Source organism: Bombina bombina, chromosome 5 (assembly GCF_027579735.1).
Source record: "Bombina bombina isolate aBomBom1 chromosome 5, aBomBom1.pri, whole genome shotgun sequence".
NCBI lineage: Eukaryota > Metazoa > Chordata > Amphibia > Anura > Bombinatoridae > Bombina > Bombina bombina.
Window position 1 is genome coordinate 702,488,117 of NC_069503.1, and position 16,634 is coordinate 702,504,750.

At 35.8% G+C, this 16,634-nt stretch overlaps 1 protein-coding gene across 4 annotated transcripts in view; it reads left to right on the forward strand.

Moving 5' to 3' along the window:
• Positions 1–16,634, forward strand: part of DSP (desmoplakin) — a 115,222-nt gene that overhangs the window by 58,245 nt on the left and 40,343 nt on the right. For all 4 annotated transcript variants that reach the window (XM_053714718.1, XM_053714719.1, XM_053714720.1 and 1 more), the window contains exons 3-10: positions 3,020–3,168; positions 5,034–5,202; positions 7,722–7,850; positions 9,304–9,354; positions 11,279–11,440; positions 12,808–12,912; positions 13,607–13,702; positions 14,003–14,128. In XM_053714718.1, coding sequence (XP_053570693.1) covers positions 3,020–3,168; positions 5,034–5,202; positions 7,722–7,850; positions 9,304–9,354; positions 11,279–11,440; positions 12,808–12,912; positions 13,607–13,702; positions 14,003–14,128 — 987 coding nt within the window. The remainder of the gene's footprint in view (positions 1–3,019; positions 3,169–5,033; positions 5,203–7,721; positions 7,851–9,303; positions 9,355–11,278; positions 11,441–12,807; positions 12,913–13,606; positions 13,703–14,002; positions 14,129–16,634) is intronic.

The window sequence follows — 16,634 nt, forward strand, 5'->3', positions numbered from 1 at the left end:
GTTCTAATTTAAAGTTTAACCTAGAGCTCGATAAATCCTAAAAGGAAGGACTCTAAGGTTACTGGAATTTAACCCAGGCTCATCATTTATTTTATTTATTTATTTTACTTATACCTTTATAAAAAGCCTTGACTGCCAGGTAGAAATAACTGTTTTAATTCCCCCCGCCTAGTTTCCAGGTGAGCACTGATTAGTCCTTAAAGGGACAGTCTACACCAGAATTGTTATTGTTTTAAAAGATAGATAATCCCCTGTTTACCCATTCCCTAGTTTTGCATAACCAACACAGTTATATTTATATATATTTTTTACCTCTGTGATTATCTTGTATCTAAGCCTCTGCAGACTGCCCCTTTATTTGTTCTTTTGACAGACTTGCAGTTTAGCCAATCAGTGATGGCTCCCAGATAACTTCACGTGCATGAGCACAGTGTTATCTATATGAAAAACATGAACTAACACCCTCTAGTGGTGAAAAACCTGTTAAAATGCATTCTTAAGAGGCGGCCTTCAAGGTCTAAGAAATTAGCATATGAACCTCCTAAGTTAAGCTTTCAACTAAGAATACCAAGAGAACAAAGAAAAATTGGTGATAAAAGTAAATTGGAAAATTGTTTAAAATTACATGCCCTATCTGAATCATGAAAGTTTTTTTTGGACTAGACTGTCCCTTTAAACCTTCAGTATATAATTCATGCTTGGTATAATTTTTACATCCAGTATTTTAAAGTAAGAAGTTTATATTAGTGCCAAAAAGAATAATTGCGGCTCTCCTTAAATTTAATAAGTGTGGTACTCCATAAATAAATACTATTTTTTTATATATACAAAAGTTTCCTCCCTTAAAGGGACAGTAAGAGATTCAGATAGTGGATACAACAACTTTCCAATTTATTTCTGATATCCAATTTGCCTAATTGCCTTTGGATCCTTTGTGGATATGCATAACTAGGTAGGCTTATGGGCAGCATTGCACTACTGAGAGCTAGCTGCTTACTGGTGGCTGCACATATATGCCTTTTGTTTTTGGCTCAGCAGAGCACTGCTAATCCTCCAACAAAGGATACAAAGAGCTAATTTGATAACAGAAGCTAATTGGAAAGTTCTTCCAAGCTGCATGTTCTGTAGGATTCATAAAATAAAAAACGATGTGTTCCGTGTCCCTTTAACTGTCATAACACTTTCTTTTGCTTTTTAGGTAATATTGACTTACAGCTTATAATGATCTCATAATGATCTAATATTGCAATCCTATTAAAAGCTGCACTTATTTAGAGGGCGTGCAATTTATAATGAGGAAATGTATTAAATAGTAGACTAATATTTTTCTATGCCTTATAAGTAGGCTGGCCATATTGCCACTTTAAGAAGGAACACATATGAAAAATACATATGTGAGGGTTCTTATACAAAACCATTTCTTTAAACAGCCCTGACATATGTATTTTTTATATGTGTCCCTTTTTAAAGCGGCAATATGGTCAGCCGACTTATAAGAATTAAATGGGCCTAGTGGTAAATGAAATAGATTTATTTCTGCCAGGAAACATTCTGATTAAACAGCAAGACAAAACCTAAGGAGGCAGAAGTAAATTGTTAAATAAATATGAAACCCAAAAATGATTTCACTATTCAGATAGAACATTTTAAACAACTTTCTAATTTATGTTCTTCGTTCTCTTGGTATCTTTTCTTAAAAAGCAGAGATGTAAGCTCAGGAGCGTGCATGTGCTGGAGCACTTTATGGCAGCAGGTTTGCATGAATGTTATCCATATGCACGAGCTCTAGATGGCAGCACTATTTCCTGATATGTGGTTGTGGTGCTCCAGACAATTAGTTATTTCTTCAACAAAGAATGCCATGGGCACAAAGAAAATTTGATAACAGAAGTAAATTGGATTTTTTTATTAATTGTGTGATCTGTCTGAATCATAAAATAAAATATTTTGGTTCCATCTTCCTTTTAGTAGACCAAGGTTACTTACCCAGAAGTCTGGGGACAACAGCATTGACCTCAGTTTCTTTACACACTGTGTCCATTTAAGCACTGGCTTTGTGAATCAGAAAAACAAACAGAGGTTTCAACTAGGGGGTTTTCTACAGAGCAGTGTATCTATCTCCTGTTAATTCAGAATATACCCTCATGTCTACAGAAATAAATCACAGACTAATCAGAATCTGATGCGGCCAAACAAGTAAATATAGATAGGATCTGTTAAAGTGAAGGTCAATTTTGATGAATTAGTGCCCGGTTTTTAATAATCCTATTAAAAACAAGGGTACTTTAATTCATCAAAGTGACATTTCACTTCTTTTCTTCAAAAACTTACCTTTTAATCCTGGCAGCCGCTCCAACACTTCCTCTGCCCGTCGCAAGCCGTCTTCTCGGGTCCAAAATGACAAATCCGGCTTCCTCCAATCACGGTGTTGCATCAGGCCAAGATTCCCCCGGGGGGGAAGCCTTAATTGGAGGAAGCCGGGTTCGTCATTTCTGACGTCTGCAGAGGCTGGAGCGACTGCCAGGATTAAAAGGTAAGTTTTTGATGTGTTAGAATATTTTCTTATAGCACTATTGCTTTCATATAGCTATGTGTTTAACCCTTACAAAGGGGCTTTATAGTAGCAATGCACTTCTGCTCCAGAGCTTAACACAACTGGTAATTGCACATATGCCCTCTTCATTGGCTCACTAGATGTGTTCAGCCATGGGCCTTTGTTGTTTTTGGGCTGACTAACTATTTTTTCACCCCCTTTTGCATACATATACCTAATAATGCATTGTCTTATTGCATTTTTATACAATTTTATTGAAAAATAGCTTGTTTTTTTTACTTTTCACTCTATATATACCTCAGAGGTCTAATTAAACCAGTACCTGCACACAAGATCAGATGGCAGATACATTTAATATAATATTATGCATATGCTCATATATTTGGGTGAATTTGTAATGTTTCAACATTCATGTATTACAACTTCAGATACAGTTTTTGTTTTATTATGTTTTTTTCACCCCAGGAGTTAAAATTTGGAGATGGAAGTCAGCTGGTTCGTAACAGGGAATTGGATGAATGTCTTGGAGTGGCCAATGAGCAAATGGAAATGGTTGATGGATTGATCAGGGAGATGAGGAACATGGGTCAGCCATATGAAACCTATCAAAGAAGGTACAGTATGATTTTATGTTCTAAAGCTGACAAATCACAACTGGAAAAACTATGCAAATAAGTTTATTAAAGTTTGTGTAACTATGAACCCATAAATAGTTTGCATTATGCATTTTACATATTTTTATTTGGCCACCCCACAAAAGAGTTAAAACTCACTGAAAACATTGCATGGAAGTTAATGTGTGTTTTTTTAACCATGTTATAAAGATATTCCAATTAATAAGTGCTGCCTTTTACATTAAATATGTTGCTATAACAGCAAAATCTGGTTAAATACAGAAAAAGCAAACAAATCTATAAAAAACAGAAGTATCAAAGGCTTATCAGTAAGTTTCCACAAGAATTTTTAAAGACCTTTTATCTAAAAATGCCAGATATTTTAGTATTGCTGATGATGATAATAACTGCCTAATATATCTGAATACATGTTTTTCTCATAACCAAAACTATTCATTTATTACCTCTGTACAATAAAAATTTCATATAAAATTGATTAATTGTGCAATTAAAAAATGTTAAGCCACTAAGCAGTTAATTGCAGTCATAAATGAACGTTTCAGATTTAAAGTGAGATTTAATTTCCTTCCCCACCTAATTTAAAAAACAAAAAAAAAGTTCTGGCTTATTGTTTATTAGCATGCGGACTGACCATGCGACAGAACTTTAACATGGAAAAAACATTTGAAACCGCCAATAAATGCCACTTGAAACAGGCAAAAGGTGAAGCAGTCCAAGATGTAGAGCACAAAAAACATACTCCAGAAAAGTGTTTTCTGATTGACTAGAATACCAGAATTTAAGTATTTGTTTATTATGAGTGTATTGTGAAGCATACATTTGAAAATTATAAAATAAACATCTTCTCATGTGGTTTTTCAAGCAATTTAGAAGAAATTTGAATGTGAAAACCCTTTGAAAGCTCATGTAATGTACTTTACAAGGGAATATACTTAATAAGGGCTAAAGGAAAATGTTCTAATGTGGTATGGTATTATTATTGTGCATATAACTACTTGTTAACACCTGCAGAGGGTAACATTGCTAAAAATCTGGCCTGTTAGTGGGTCCTGAAGACTGGAGTTGGGAAAGTCCTGTGCTAAAAAGCTAATAAGACGATAAAGTATGGCTATTTTTATCTTATGTTTACTATATCACTTGTGTCTATGAAATAAATCTTTTTATATAATCACTTTGAACATTAAAGCCTAGTGCTGCATTAACCCCATTTCCATAGATTAATATTGTTCCATAATGTAAAATTCATACTCTGATAAAGCCTAGAAGGAAATTGTATGTTTTATATTGTATCTTACAACTCATGTGTTTAAATCTGGATCATTTTAAGATGCACATTGAAGGCACTTTCATAGGTTGTTTTATAGTAATATGTTTGAGGGCACATACACGCTTGATTAAGAATTCAGTTTGCAGGCAATAAATTACAATTGCACATCTGGGCTTGATTTCACTTTAAAATAGACCCTGAAAACTGACCACAGTATACTAAATTGCCATTGGATGTAGATCCTGACTGGCCAAATTAAATAAAATGAATTTGATCAACTTGAGGCAGTGAGCTGCAGGCTGCCTTTGAGGGAATATTACAAGTCAAGTTGCAGATTTTCTCTCTTGTACCACCACCCCAGATGACTTATTGTCATTTTATTTATACAATTGGATAATGGTAATGGGGTTTAAGACTGCATGAGAGAATAAGTGGACAGTTAGACAAAATTATTCTGAAACAGAATGCGTAATGATTCAAAAACATGTTCTCTGTCACTTCCAAAAGTGACAGAATATGACTCACTCCTATGTCTTATTTTTATATTTAACAACATTTATTCTGCTTTTTTCTTAAGATTGCTGCAACTTCAAGACCAGATGCGCGCTTTGTACAAAGCCATACATGGCCCACGCTTGCGCAAAGGTTCCAAAGGAGGCGGATTTTCTTCCCAGAGTGGCTCCGGGTGGGATGAGATGACAAAACGCATCACCACAGAAACTTTGACTCAAATCAGGCAACAGAGGGTAATGTCACGTAACAAATTGGTTTTATACAGTTTTACACATCTGTAGTGTTCAGAAATGTGTTATTTATTTATTTTTCCCAGAATTAAAGGTACATAAGTCTATAATGATTGAGCAGTGAATTTGTTTTTGATCACCTTACAATCTTTTCTAAAAGCTAAGAAAGCCATATTCAATAATTTGTTAAAGGGTTTATTTTAGTTTGTGATGCATATTAGTAATCCTGTCTCCATAATATATATTTTTAACCTTTAAAATCATACTACCATAATCCACCAAAAGTTACTTGATGTGTATTAAAAGCAATACTTCTTTCTGCCACAAGCATTGCCCAAGGGGTTAAATGTTCTGAGAGAAATATCTCTCTTAATAATATTAACCCATGTAAATTATCCAGCATTGGGTAAAGGACAGGTTAAATTTAGAAACTATTTGCATATTCCGGATTTTTGCTATCAATCCTTTTAAACAGAAATAGAGCCTTTGTTTTTTGATTTACCTATGAAAACTGTATATATTTTTAAAGTAGACAACCCAAGGTATTGATCTAGGACCATTTTAGTATATTTGATGTCACTATTTGGCCGCCCCATACGATAAAAAAATAAAAATAATCATTAACTTTTTCGCAAACTTTGGATTTCTCACAGAAATTATTTACACACAACTACTGCAGTCATAAGACACATGCTTGTAAAAGCTTCACTTGGATCCCATTTGTTCAGAAGTAGCAGACATGCCTGGCTTTGCCATTGCTTTTTGGCAATTAGAAGGCTGCTAATTGCATCTGTGCACCACACTTCTGAAATTACAGGCAGGGAAAGGGTCAATCAGGTATCTTCAAAGGTTAATATTTGCTCTGAGCCCCCCTTATTCCTCCCAAACATCTATCCCCCCAACTAGTCTTCTATATTTCTGTAGTGTAGACCCCCCTCCATAATAGTTTTTTTTTCCGTAGTGTGGGGTCCCATCCCTCCCTCTCCCTTCATAATAACGTTTCTGTAGTCTAGGGAACACTTCCCCTCGAAACCAACAAATGTTAGAGAGAGTGACATAGACAGTGTCACTATCTGCAATGATCGGCCATCTGCCTTTATATAGTTAAGGAACTCGATCAGTGCTCCCTTACCATATGAAGGCAGATGCCTTCTGCCCCAGCTGCGGTCTCCGATATCTAAGCTGATAGGGGGGACTGCAGCAAGCGCCTTTGTGTTGGATATAGGTACTACTAGGGTTGCCACCCGTCCCTTAAAATACAGAACACTTATAAGTTACACATGCTGCAGGGTGCTGTCCAGAAACACAATACATGTTCCTCCCTGCACACCCTGCAGCATGTGTAACTCATGTGTCCAGGAAAACATGGCTGAGGTGGCCACCCTAGGTACTACGTCAACACAGTATGCTGGGCAAAGTGCTGTGTAACGTAGAACCTACGTCCATTTGACACAAGGGGTTAATACCCATTTTAATACAGTGCTTTTGATGGGATGGCTGTATTAGAGACAATACATTCCTCCTACCTTTATATGTTGTCTTAAAAGTACCTCTTGCTTTTGTGTAAACTTGTTCCACGCTCCCTAGAAAGGCCACAAAGCAAAATCTGTACCCTAGGTTTTTAAAATGCTGCAAATTTTCTATATCAGCTATTTGATTTTTAGCATTTTCAGGATACAGTATTTTTGGCCTATCTAGGGAGTGGGGACAAACATTCCCCCCCCCCCACAAAATAAATAGGCATTTAATGTCATAGCTCAGCTCTGCTAACACTCTTGCATTCACTAGATCTGAAAAGATAATCTCATCACCCTTTCTTTTTATAAGAAAGTGAACATTTTAATGATCCTGTGTCAGTTCCCATAGTATCTTGAAGCAGTGTTAAAGTATTAGTAGTTTGGCACCTAGCCAAGGTATGTGAGTCAGCGGGACCTGTCTAGTCTGCCTTTTCATGAAGTTTGAAAGATAAAAGTTCTCTGAGGACTTGTGCGTGTTTGTGTAAAATGGTTTCCATTCTTGAAACACTGCCCGTATCCCCCAGGTACAGGTGTGTCTCATGACTGCAGCAATTACACCTCTACATTATACATTGCTGTAAACTAACTCCACCTAAATGATTTGCCACTCTATAAGTTTTTTTCATTCAAACTGTTGCCACCCTGCTTCCCCACCTGAAAACTCCCTGACTGACAAGGGAATCATATAATATGTATTTTATTAAGGTTAAGACATGACAATAATAATAATAAAAAACACTCAGTAAATTCAGACAGTTTAAACTATAAAAGAAGGCAGATAGGCCACTGAGGGATTATATCACTTGTGCAAGTGGCCTGTTAATTCCAAAATGCTTCAGTTACTCCCCATGTAATGCACAATTTGTGCTTCTGATAAATAGTGCAGTGTGGGTTAGAACTTCACAAATTATCTACAAGTAAAATGCTGTCCTTTATGATATTTTTATTTCAAATTATGTAACCCACAGAGATTACATTCTTGCTATATTTTTCATCTTTTTGCAGCGTCAGATTGAGATTGTAGACTGGGGTTTTGATGCTTCCTCAGTAGAACAACAGATTGCCAACCACAGGAAGTTTCACAATGCCATTGCAGACTATCGCTGGGAGCTGGACAAGATAAAAGCAGATCTGGTAATCTGTCATCTGGTGTGAATAAATGTGCATTTATTTGATTAGAGGCTTATGGTAGCCCCTATGTTCACATCAATGTTATATAACTATACCAAAGGCCCTAATTTATGTAAAGATAACCCCTTCTTTTGACTATAGAGGTTAAAAAACACACACACACACAATTGTTTACAACCTTGTTTGTTAAAGGGACAGTCTACACCAGAATTTTTATTGTTTTGAAAGATAGATAATCCCTTTTATCACCCATTCCCTAGTTTTGTATAACCAACACAGTTATATTAATATGATTTTTACTTCTGTGAAAACTTGTATCTATGCCTCTACAGATTGCCCCCTTATTTCAGTTCTTTTGACAGACTTGCATTTTAGCTAATCATTGCTGACTCCTAGGTAACTCCATGTGCATGAGCACAGTATTGTCTATATGACACACATGAACTAACACCCTCTAGTGGGGAAAAACAGTCAAAATGCATTCATAAAAGGGGCGGCCTTCAAGGTGTAAGAAATTTGCATATGAGCCTCCTAGGTTTAGATTTCAACTAAGAATACCAAGAGAACAAAGCAAAATTGGTGATAAAAGTAAATTGGAAAGTTGTTTAAAATTACATGCCCTATTTAAATCATAATTTTTTTTATTTTGGACTAGACAGTCCCTTAAAATGTTTAAAGAAAATATAAATGTATTCACACTTTATCTTGCAGGTTCTAATAGTCATACATTTTATATTTGGCCCTTAAAGGGATAGTCTAGTCAAAATTAAACTTTCATGATTCAGATAAAGCATGCAATTTTAAGCAACTTTCTAATTTACTCCTATTATCAAATTCTCTTTGTTCTCTTGGTATCTTTATTTGAAAAAGCAAGAATGTAAGCTTAGGAGTCGGCCCATTTTGAGCACCTGGGTAGCGCTTGCCGATTGATGTCTAAATGTAGCCACCAATCAGCAAGAGCTACCCAGGTGCTGAACCAAAAATGGGCTATTTCCTGAGCTTATATTTTTGCTTTTTTAAATAATGTTACCAAGAGAACAAAGAAAAATTGACAATAGGAGTAAATTAGAAAGTTGCTTAAAATATCATGCTCTATCTGAATCATGAAAGTTTAATTTTGACTAGACTATCCCTTTAAGACTTTTGCATTATAGACCTGCGACCCCCATGTGTGAGGAAGCTGGTCATCACTGATATCAATCGTATGATGTGGTCTTAATCTCTTTATTTAATACACCACCATCCAAATATATAGATATGTTAGTTATGACCAGACTTATATTTACTGATGCGCTATTGCTGATTGTACCCTAGTTTTTTGTTGTTGTACTACCTATTACATTAGGGAATCCATTATTGAGCTCATATGTACATTTTATATTAGGGTGTACAAAACAGATATTCTTAGTGCCTGTGTCGTACACGTATTAACATTATACCTTGTTTTATATTTTAGAGAGAAAAGGGTGCTATTTATCAACTAGAAGAAGAGTATGACGGTTTATTGGTAAGTTCTCAAAATGCATAATTACATTTATTGCACCATAAATATTCAATCTCTACTTTAAATTTCCAATAATACATAAAGCAGCATTTTGATAAAGCAGGATCCAGCAGCAGGTATATTAGGTACAAGCAGTGCTAGCATTAATACAGAGACAGGACAATGCAAGGGAAAACACAGGTTCAGATGACTCAGGTTTGTAGTTAAAAACAAGCTAAGCTAGGCCCTTACAGGCACAGCACATATTCAGTGATCCAGTTGGATAGCACAGGTAAGGAACCAGTACTTTGCCAAGAACATAGGTTCTAAAAGTCAACAAAAAGAACCACTAACCTAACATTAGGCAGCACGCATTAGGCCCTAGAGATTAGCACACAGTTGAGAGCTTGGCCCAACCCCTACACTGTACTATATGATACTGAGAATTCCTGCACAAAAACATGCTCTTGAGTCATGTGACTTAATACAAACATGCAGTGTCTTTGCAAAGTATTGTCATCTCAAGCAATAATCATCTCAGGGCAATAAGAAATGACAAGAGGATAGTTAGGAAGTGTCATATAAAGTGGTTATTTACTTCCATTGATTTGTATTGTTGGGTTCCTTAGTATGAAAGGATATGGTCATTATTAGGTTAATAGTTTAAGCACCCATAGTAATTGGGATATCTTTTTACTAATCCTTCCTCATCCTGCTAGTTCACAGTGATAACACTACTAGCACGTCCTGTGCCGCCATTATAAACATATCGCTTTTGAGGAAGAGGCTATTAGTGTCACCACATAGCCTCTAATTTGCCAGGCAGCCAAGTTTAGGGCACTAATAATATTAAGCAAAGTAAATTGTAATGTAACAACCAGTATACTTATCTTCTGCCCTTCTACATAAAGATGGCCCTAGGTAGCTGCCTACTTTTTATAATGACAAATCCACTAAAGGCCTCACAGTTATGTCAGGATAGATAGTACATTGAAACAGGAATGATTGAAGAACCAGTTAAGAGCCCCCATAGGTTGTGCATGTGATCACAACCAAAGTAAAGTTGTGTCACAAATCTGTACTTGTGTATGTAATGCAAAAAGTCACTTTTAGCTTTGCTAACTTTTAAACTATTTATATATTTAAAACTAAAATAGATTTACTTACTTTTTGGCACTAGAAGCCATTTAGTTCTATCTTCAGTAATTTTAACTATATATATATATATATATATATATATATATATATATATATATATATATATATATATATATATATATATATATATATATATATATAAGCAAAGATAATGCACTCTCAGACTTTTCACAAATAAGTGTCAAATTTATTAGATGACGTTTCAAATCTACATAAGACCTTTCATCAGATCAAACAGTTTGATCTGATGAAAGGTCTTATGTAGATCTGAAACGTCATCTAATAAATTTGACACTTATTTGTGAAAAGCCTGAGAGTGCATCATCTTTACTTCTATTCATCTCAATGCTGCACCCAGGTGGCTGACCCAGGAGGGAGGATTCATTTTTTTCTACAGTGTATATATATATATATATATATATATATATATATATATATATATATATATATATATATAAAAGGAAGGAATGGAAATAAGCACTCACTGGTCTTCAAACAGCAGTATCAACCAAAATATTTATTGCGTGCTGTTTTTATTGCTGTCCTTAATTTTAACTATATATATATACATACACACACACATATATATATATGTATATATACAGTTAAAACTACTGGATGGAGATATATAGTAATGCTCTTTATAGTTTGTAAATATATAGAAAATTACTAAAATAATGTTATTCCATGTTGTAGTGTCTTTAAAAGTCGAGATATAATCTTATAATCATACATTTGCCACTGTAATAAATGAATGTGTTTTCATATTAAACTGTTCTCCTGTATGTAGAAAGCATCTTTTGAAAGAATGGACCAGTTGCGCCAGCTACAGTCCATCATCCAGGCAACATCCAAAGAAATAATGTGGATCAATGACAGAGAAGAGGAGGAGCTTGTTTATGATTGGAGCGACCGGAATACGGACATCGCTAAAAAGCAGGAGTCTTTCTCTGTAAGTAGTGACTCAATCACTTGTTCATTTATATGTTTTTCACTAGTGACTGCCAAAATACCAAAGCTGGAAATTACAGTGTGTATGTGTTAGGTGTATTATTATTATTATTATTATTATCGGTTATTTGTAGAGCGCCAACAGATTCCGCAGCGCTAATTATTGCTCAATGTGCTGCCATGTAACACGGTCATTCTACAAAGTGTGTTAAGTCAAAGTAAAAGAGAAATGTTATGTGTCCAGACAGTATCCGACTGTCATATACTTTATCTGAATATCAACATACTCCCCAAAATAGATTCAAATCTGAAGATGACTCCCAGACGAAATTATGAGGAATAAAACCTAACTTTTATTGGAAGTCCATATAAAAAGTAATGTAGTCAAAGGTCAGCATAAAGTCAGCAAAGCATAGAAACAGAACCTACGTGTTTCATGCGGCATCATGCACTACGTCAGGGTTAGTGCATGAAAAAAAGTGTTAGGTGTTTGTTTTTTTATTTTCGCCCTCCATTGAATCTATGGGGAGAAGTTAGCGGTTTCGTGATATCCAAAGTCCTGAAGCAAACATTTTACTTTTAACTTGTAATATGTGCACTAGCCTTTACATAAACTGTTTTTCAAGTATGTTTCCTAGGTATTGTAGATATAATTATTATTTTTTTCGCATTGCTAGCGGTTTACATTTGAGACGCAAGATATCATGTGTTGGGCACCTCACACACAACTATAGATATTAAATAGATATGAAACCCCAAATTTGTCTTTCTTAAATCAGACAGAGCATACAATTGTAAACAACTTTCCAAAAAACTTCTATTAGCAAATTTGTTTCATTCTCTTGGGGTTTGTTGAAAGAGCAGTAATGCACTACTGGAGCTGAACACACTGGGTGAGCCAATGACAAGAGACATACATTGTATGTGCAGCCACCAATTAGCAGCTATATCCCAGTAGTATCTTGCTGCTCCTTACCTGGGTATGCTTTTGAACAAAGCATACCCCAAGTATCAGTCAGATGTAAACATGACTAAATGTGCTTCAGTTTATTTTGTTACTGTAGCTATCATTACATACCAATTACTCCTTGCGTTGCTCTTTAGATATGTGAACCCAAACAAACATGAATAACACATATTTTGTGACACCTCCTCTACTCCTGAGTCCTGAGTCCTGACACAGTTTTGGCTAGTTTATTTGTGTAGTTACTATCACCATACTGTAGGTGTCACACTGACTATTTACTTAGCTGAATCCATTTCAGGGTTAATGCTGGAGTGTTGTGTCCTTTGAAGATTGTTTATGCATCAAACTAAAAAATATGGATTTTTTTATACTACTTATGGTACATTTCTCTTTATATCTAGAAACTAATGAGTCAGTTGGAAGTTAAAGAAAAAGAACTTAACAAGGTTAAACAGGAGAGTGACCAGCTGATACTTAATCAACACCCTGCCGCTGACAAAATTGAGGTAGATCTTTTTTTTTTTTTTAAACATGTGGAAAATGATTTTACTGTTAGGAACAAAAGTCAGCACATAAACTACAAATATTTCTTATAGAACATCTATCTGTCTGTCTGTGTTACTATACTATAAAATAAAATCATTTTTTATAAACTGTTATAATAAGGTTTTTAAAAGAACAAAAACACATAAGCAATATGTAAAAGCTATTAAGACGCAACACAAAAATGTCTTTATAAATTCATAATAGAAGTCATCTAGGGTAATGTATACATCTTTAGCCGGTATCCCCTCCAGCATTGGGAAAGCTTGCAAAGGGACAACATGAGAAACCTATCATGCTAGCTAACCCTGGTGTATATTTTTATAATGATACAGTAAAATCCAGAGTTAACATATTTGAAAGTATTCTGTACTGTATTTAGTGTGTAAAATGGGTAGATTTAGGTATATGTAAACAAATGTCAGTCTTCAAAAGAAGACCCTTAAATGCTATTTTTTTGTTAAATTCTACAGATAATAAATATTTTAGGATGAAGCGAGGCATTTGGATACTAATAAGGAATTTGAAATGGTTGACTTAAATAGTTTGTACTGCTTCTCAAGGCTCTTAACCTGACATTTACTTTGGCACTGTTGCTACTGTATTATACCAAGCTGTTGTGTGAAGGCTGAACGCTGTTATTTATGCTTTATACAGGCTTACATGGACACACTACAGACTCAGTGGAGCTGGATTCTGCAGATAACCAAATGCATTGACGTTCATCTGAAAGAAAATGCTGCATACTTCCAAGTGAGTTGTTAAATGTATCACCCTTATGCTACAGAACACTGCCTATCGCCAGTAGATGTTTGTGTTAAATGAAATCATTTCCAGTATACTAAAAGAGAAAATCTTAACTATTTGTGTACCAAAAATAATTTATACTAAAGAGCTATAAGTCTCTGGTACAGTGTTAGGCTTTCATGGTTAAGATAGAGCATACAACTCAATGAGACTTTCCATTTACTATTATCTTATTTTGTTACTTTGTAGCTCTTTCATGCTCCTCCGCTTCGTTGGGCATCTAATCATTTGTTTATTTCTGTTTAGTTCTTTGAAGAGGCTCGAAGCACTGAAAATTATTTAATAGGTCTTCAGGATACTATTAGAAAGAAATACCCATGTGACAAAAGCATGGCACTGCAGCGTATCTTGGACCTGATTAAAGACATTGAGGTAGGTTATTATCATATAGTTGTACTATTCAGCACTATATATGAGTGGAAGAGGGAGCTGTCTCAGAGATCTTATATGCACATATATTGTTGTCAGTCTATACTATAGAATCCAAAGAACACCAGCGAGTCATACAAAAAGCGCTAAAATCAAATGTTTATTCAAAAATCTCACAGGGTAAAATCCAAGTAAAAACAAAAGTACTCAGCTTATCTTTACACGTCTTACGCATTTCGGCCCACAGGCCTTATTCATAGACATAGTAAAACATACTAGCTGCCATCTTTAAATACACTATCACCTAATTGGCTCAAGATAATGCTGAGATGCTATTTTATACAAGCTTAATTACACAGGTTGGATCAACATTGGCTGTTTAACCCTTTACTGACCAGAATATGTCTCTCACTGCTTTCTGCATATTAGATAGGAACAGGTACTAACATTTATGTTATGTGATAATTTGGCTTAGGAAGGCCATGTTATAGTATTGTCTACTGCAGTATAGAGGTGGCCACAAAGATAATAATTATTAAAAATAAAAATTTAAATTGGTGATAATAGCTAATGTTAGTATATACAGTCATGTTAGAGGGGCCCTATGCGTTAATGAATTGGATATACATCCTAACAAATTATAGTTGTTGATATAGTTGTGTGCGTCGCAAGCCATGGGGAGTAAAATCTTTGGAAACAACAATGTCACAACGGATTTTAAACACTGAGCCATGCCCATCAATTTCATTTCCAGAAATTGATCACATCCCCCTCAATGTTCAATCCCAATGGCCTCTTCTTTGCAGCTGGAAAATCCAGAACGCTTCCCTATATAGAAGCCGACTTTTCCTATCACCTCCTCTTTGCTTAGGATGCACAATCTCAATCACTTGCCAACTCAAGGAAGAGACATCTTGCCAAGTCTGAATATTCAATATTGTTTTTTATGTCATTCAAGTGTTCTCTAACACGTGTTCTTGCCTCCCTAGTAGTGCAGCCTGTGTATTGAAGTTCACATACTTCACATTCTATTAGATAAACCACATAGGTATTACGGCAGGTGCTACAACTCTCATGTTGATAAACCCTTTGTGTATTCCTGGATTGAAAAGTAGATCTTACACATGCGTGAGAACAAGCAATACAATTGTCAAAGTTACACTTATAATGACCCTTCACTGTTAGCCAGATGCTCGTGTGTGTTCCCACTTTTCGCAATTGGCTAGGAGACAGAAGGTGTATCTCCTTGTAGATACTAAATTGCATCCATTATATACGTAGTCCTTCAGACTATCCTCAGCCTTTACTATAGGCAAATGTTTCTTGATGATACCACAAATTTCATCAAATTGGGGGCTGAAGGTAATCGAAAAGACTGGTCTAGCAGAATCAAACCTATTCTGCTTACGTACGCCACAATCACCAATTAGGGAGTTTCTGTCCATGCGGGTTACCTCGAGAAAGGCTCGGTTAATATTCTTAGATGGATATCCTCTTTATAACAATGACTGCTTAAATTTTTCACTTTCTGCAAGAAAATCCGAATTGTCTGTGCAGTTGCGTTTAATGCGCATAAACTGCCCTTTTGCCACACCAAACCCAGTATGCCTTGGGTGGCTACTTCTGCCATGTAAAATTGTGTTAGACATATTCGGTTTTCTATACAGAGTGCTTTTAATCATATGTTTAACAGAGTCTCCCTCAGGAACTATATCCAAATATGGAATCTTAGTTGTCTCGAATTGGTAGGTAAACTGTAAACCTACACCATTGGTATTCAGGAAATCAACATATTGGGGCCTATTTATCAAGGGTCTTGCGGACCTGATCCGACAGTGTGGATCAGGTCCGCAAGACCTCGCTGAATGCGGAGAGCAATACGCTCTCCGTATTCAGCATTGCACCAGCAGCTCACAAGAGCTGCTGGTGCAACGCCGCCCCCTGCAGACTCGCCAATGGGCTGCCAGCAGGGGGTGTCAATCAACCCGATAGTACTAGATCGGGTTGAATTCCGGCGATTCCTGTCCGACTGCTCAGAGCAGGTGGACAGGGTTATGGAGGGTTATGGAGCAGCGGTCTTTCATAACTGCTCATAACTGCTGTTTCTGGCGAGTCTGAAGACTCGCCAGAAACACGGGCCCACAAGCTCCGTTCGGAGCTTGATAAATGGGCCCCATTGAATCGCCTCCTCCTCTGTACCTTTCCAGATAAGGAGGAGGTCATCAATATAACGCTTATACATTTTGATCTTACCTCTGTAGGGGCTAGGATCTCCAAAGATCTATACTATAGGGCTAAAATTTGCCTAGCTGTATTTTTTTATTTGCCAGAATCTCTGATAGTGCAGTGTAGGACCATATATTTATAACAAATATAAAAGGAGATATACAGTATACTCTCTGCAGTGCTATTTCTGTTGAAAGAACAAGCTTACACTGTGACAGATGATTAAAGCAACATTAAACACTTTGAGATGGCAATATAAAATGATAAATTGTATATATAAAAC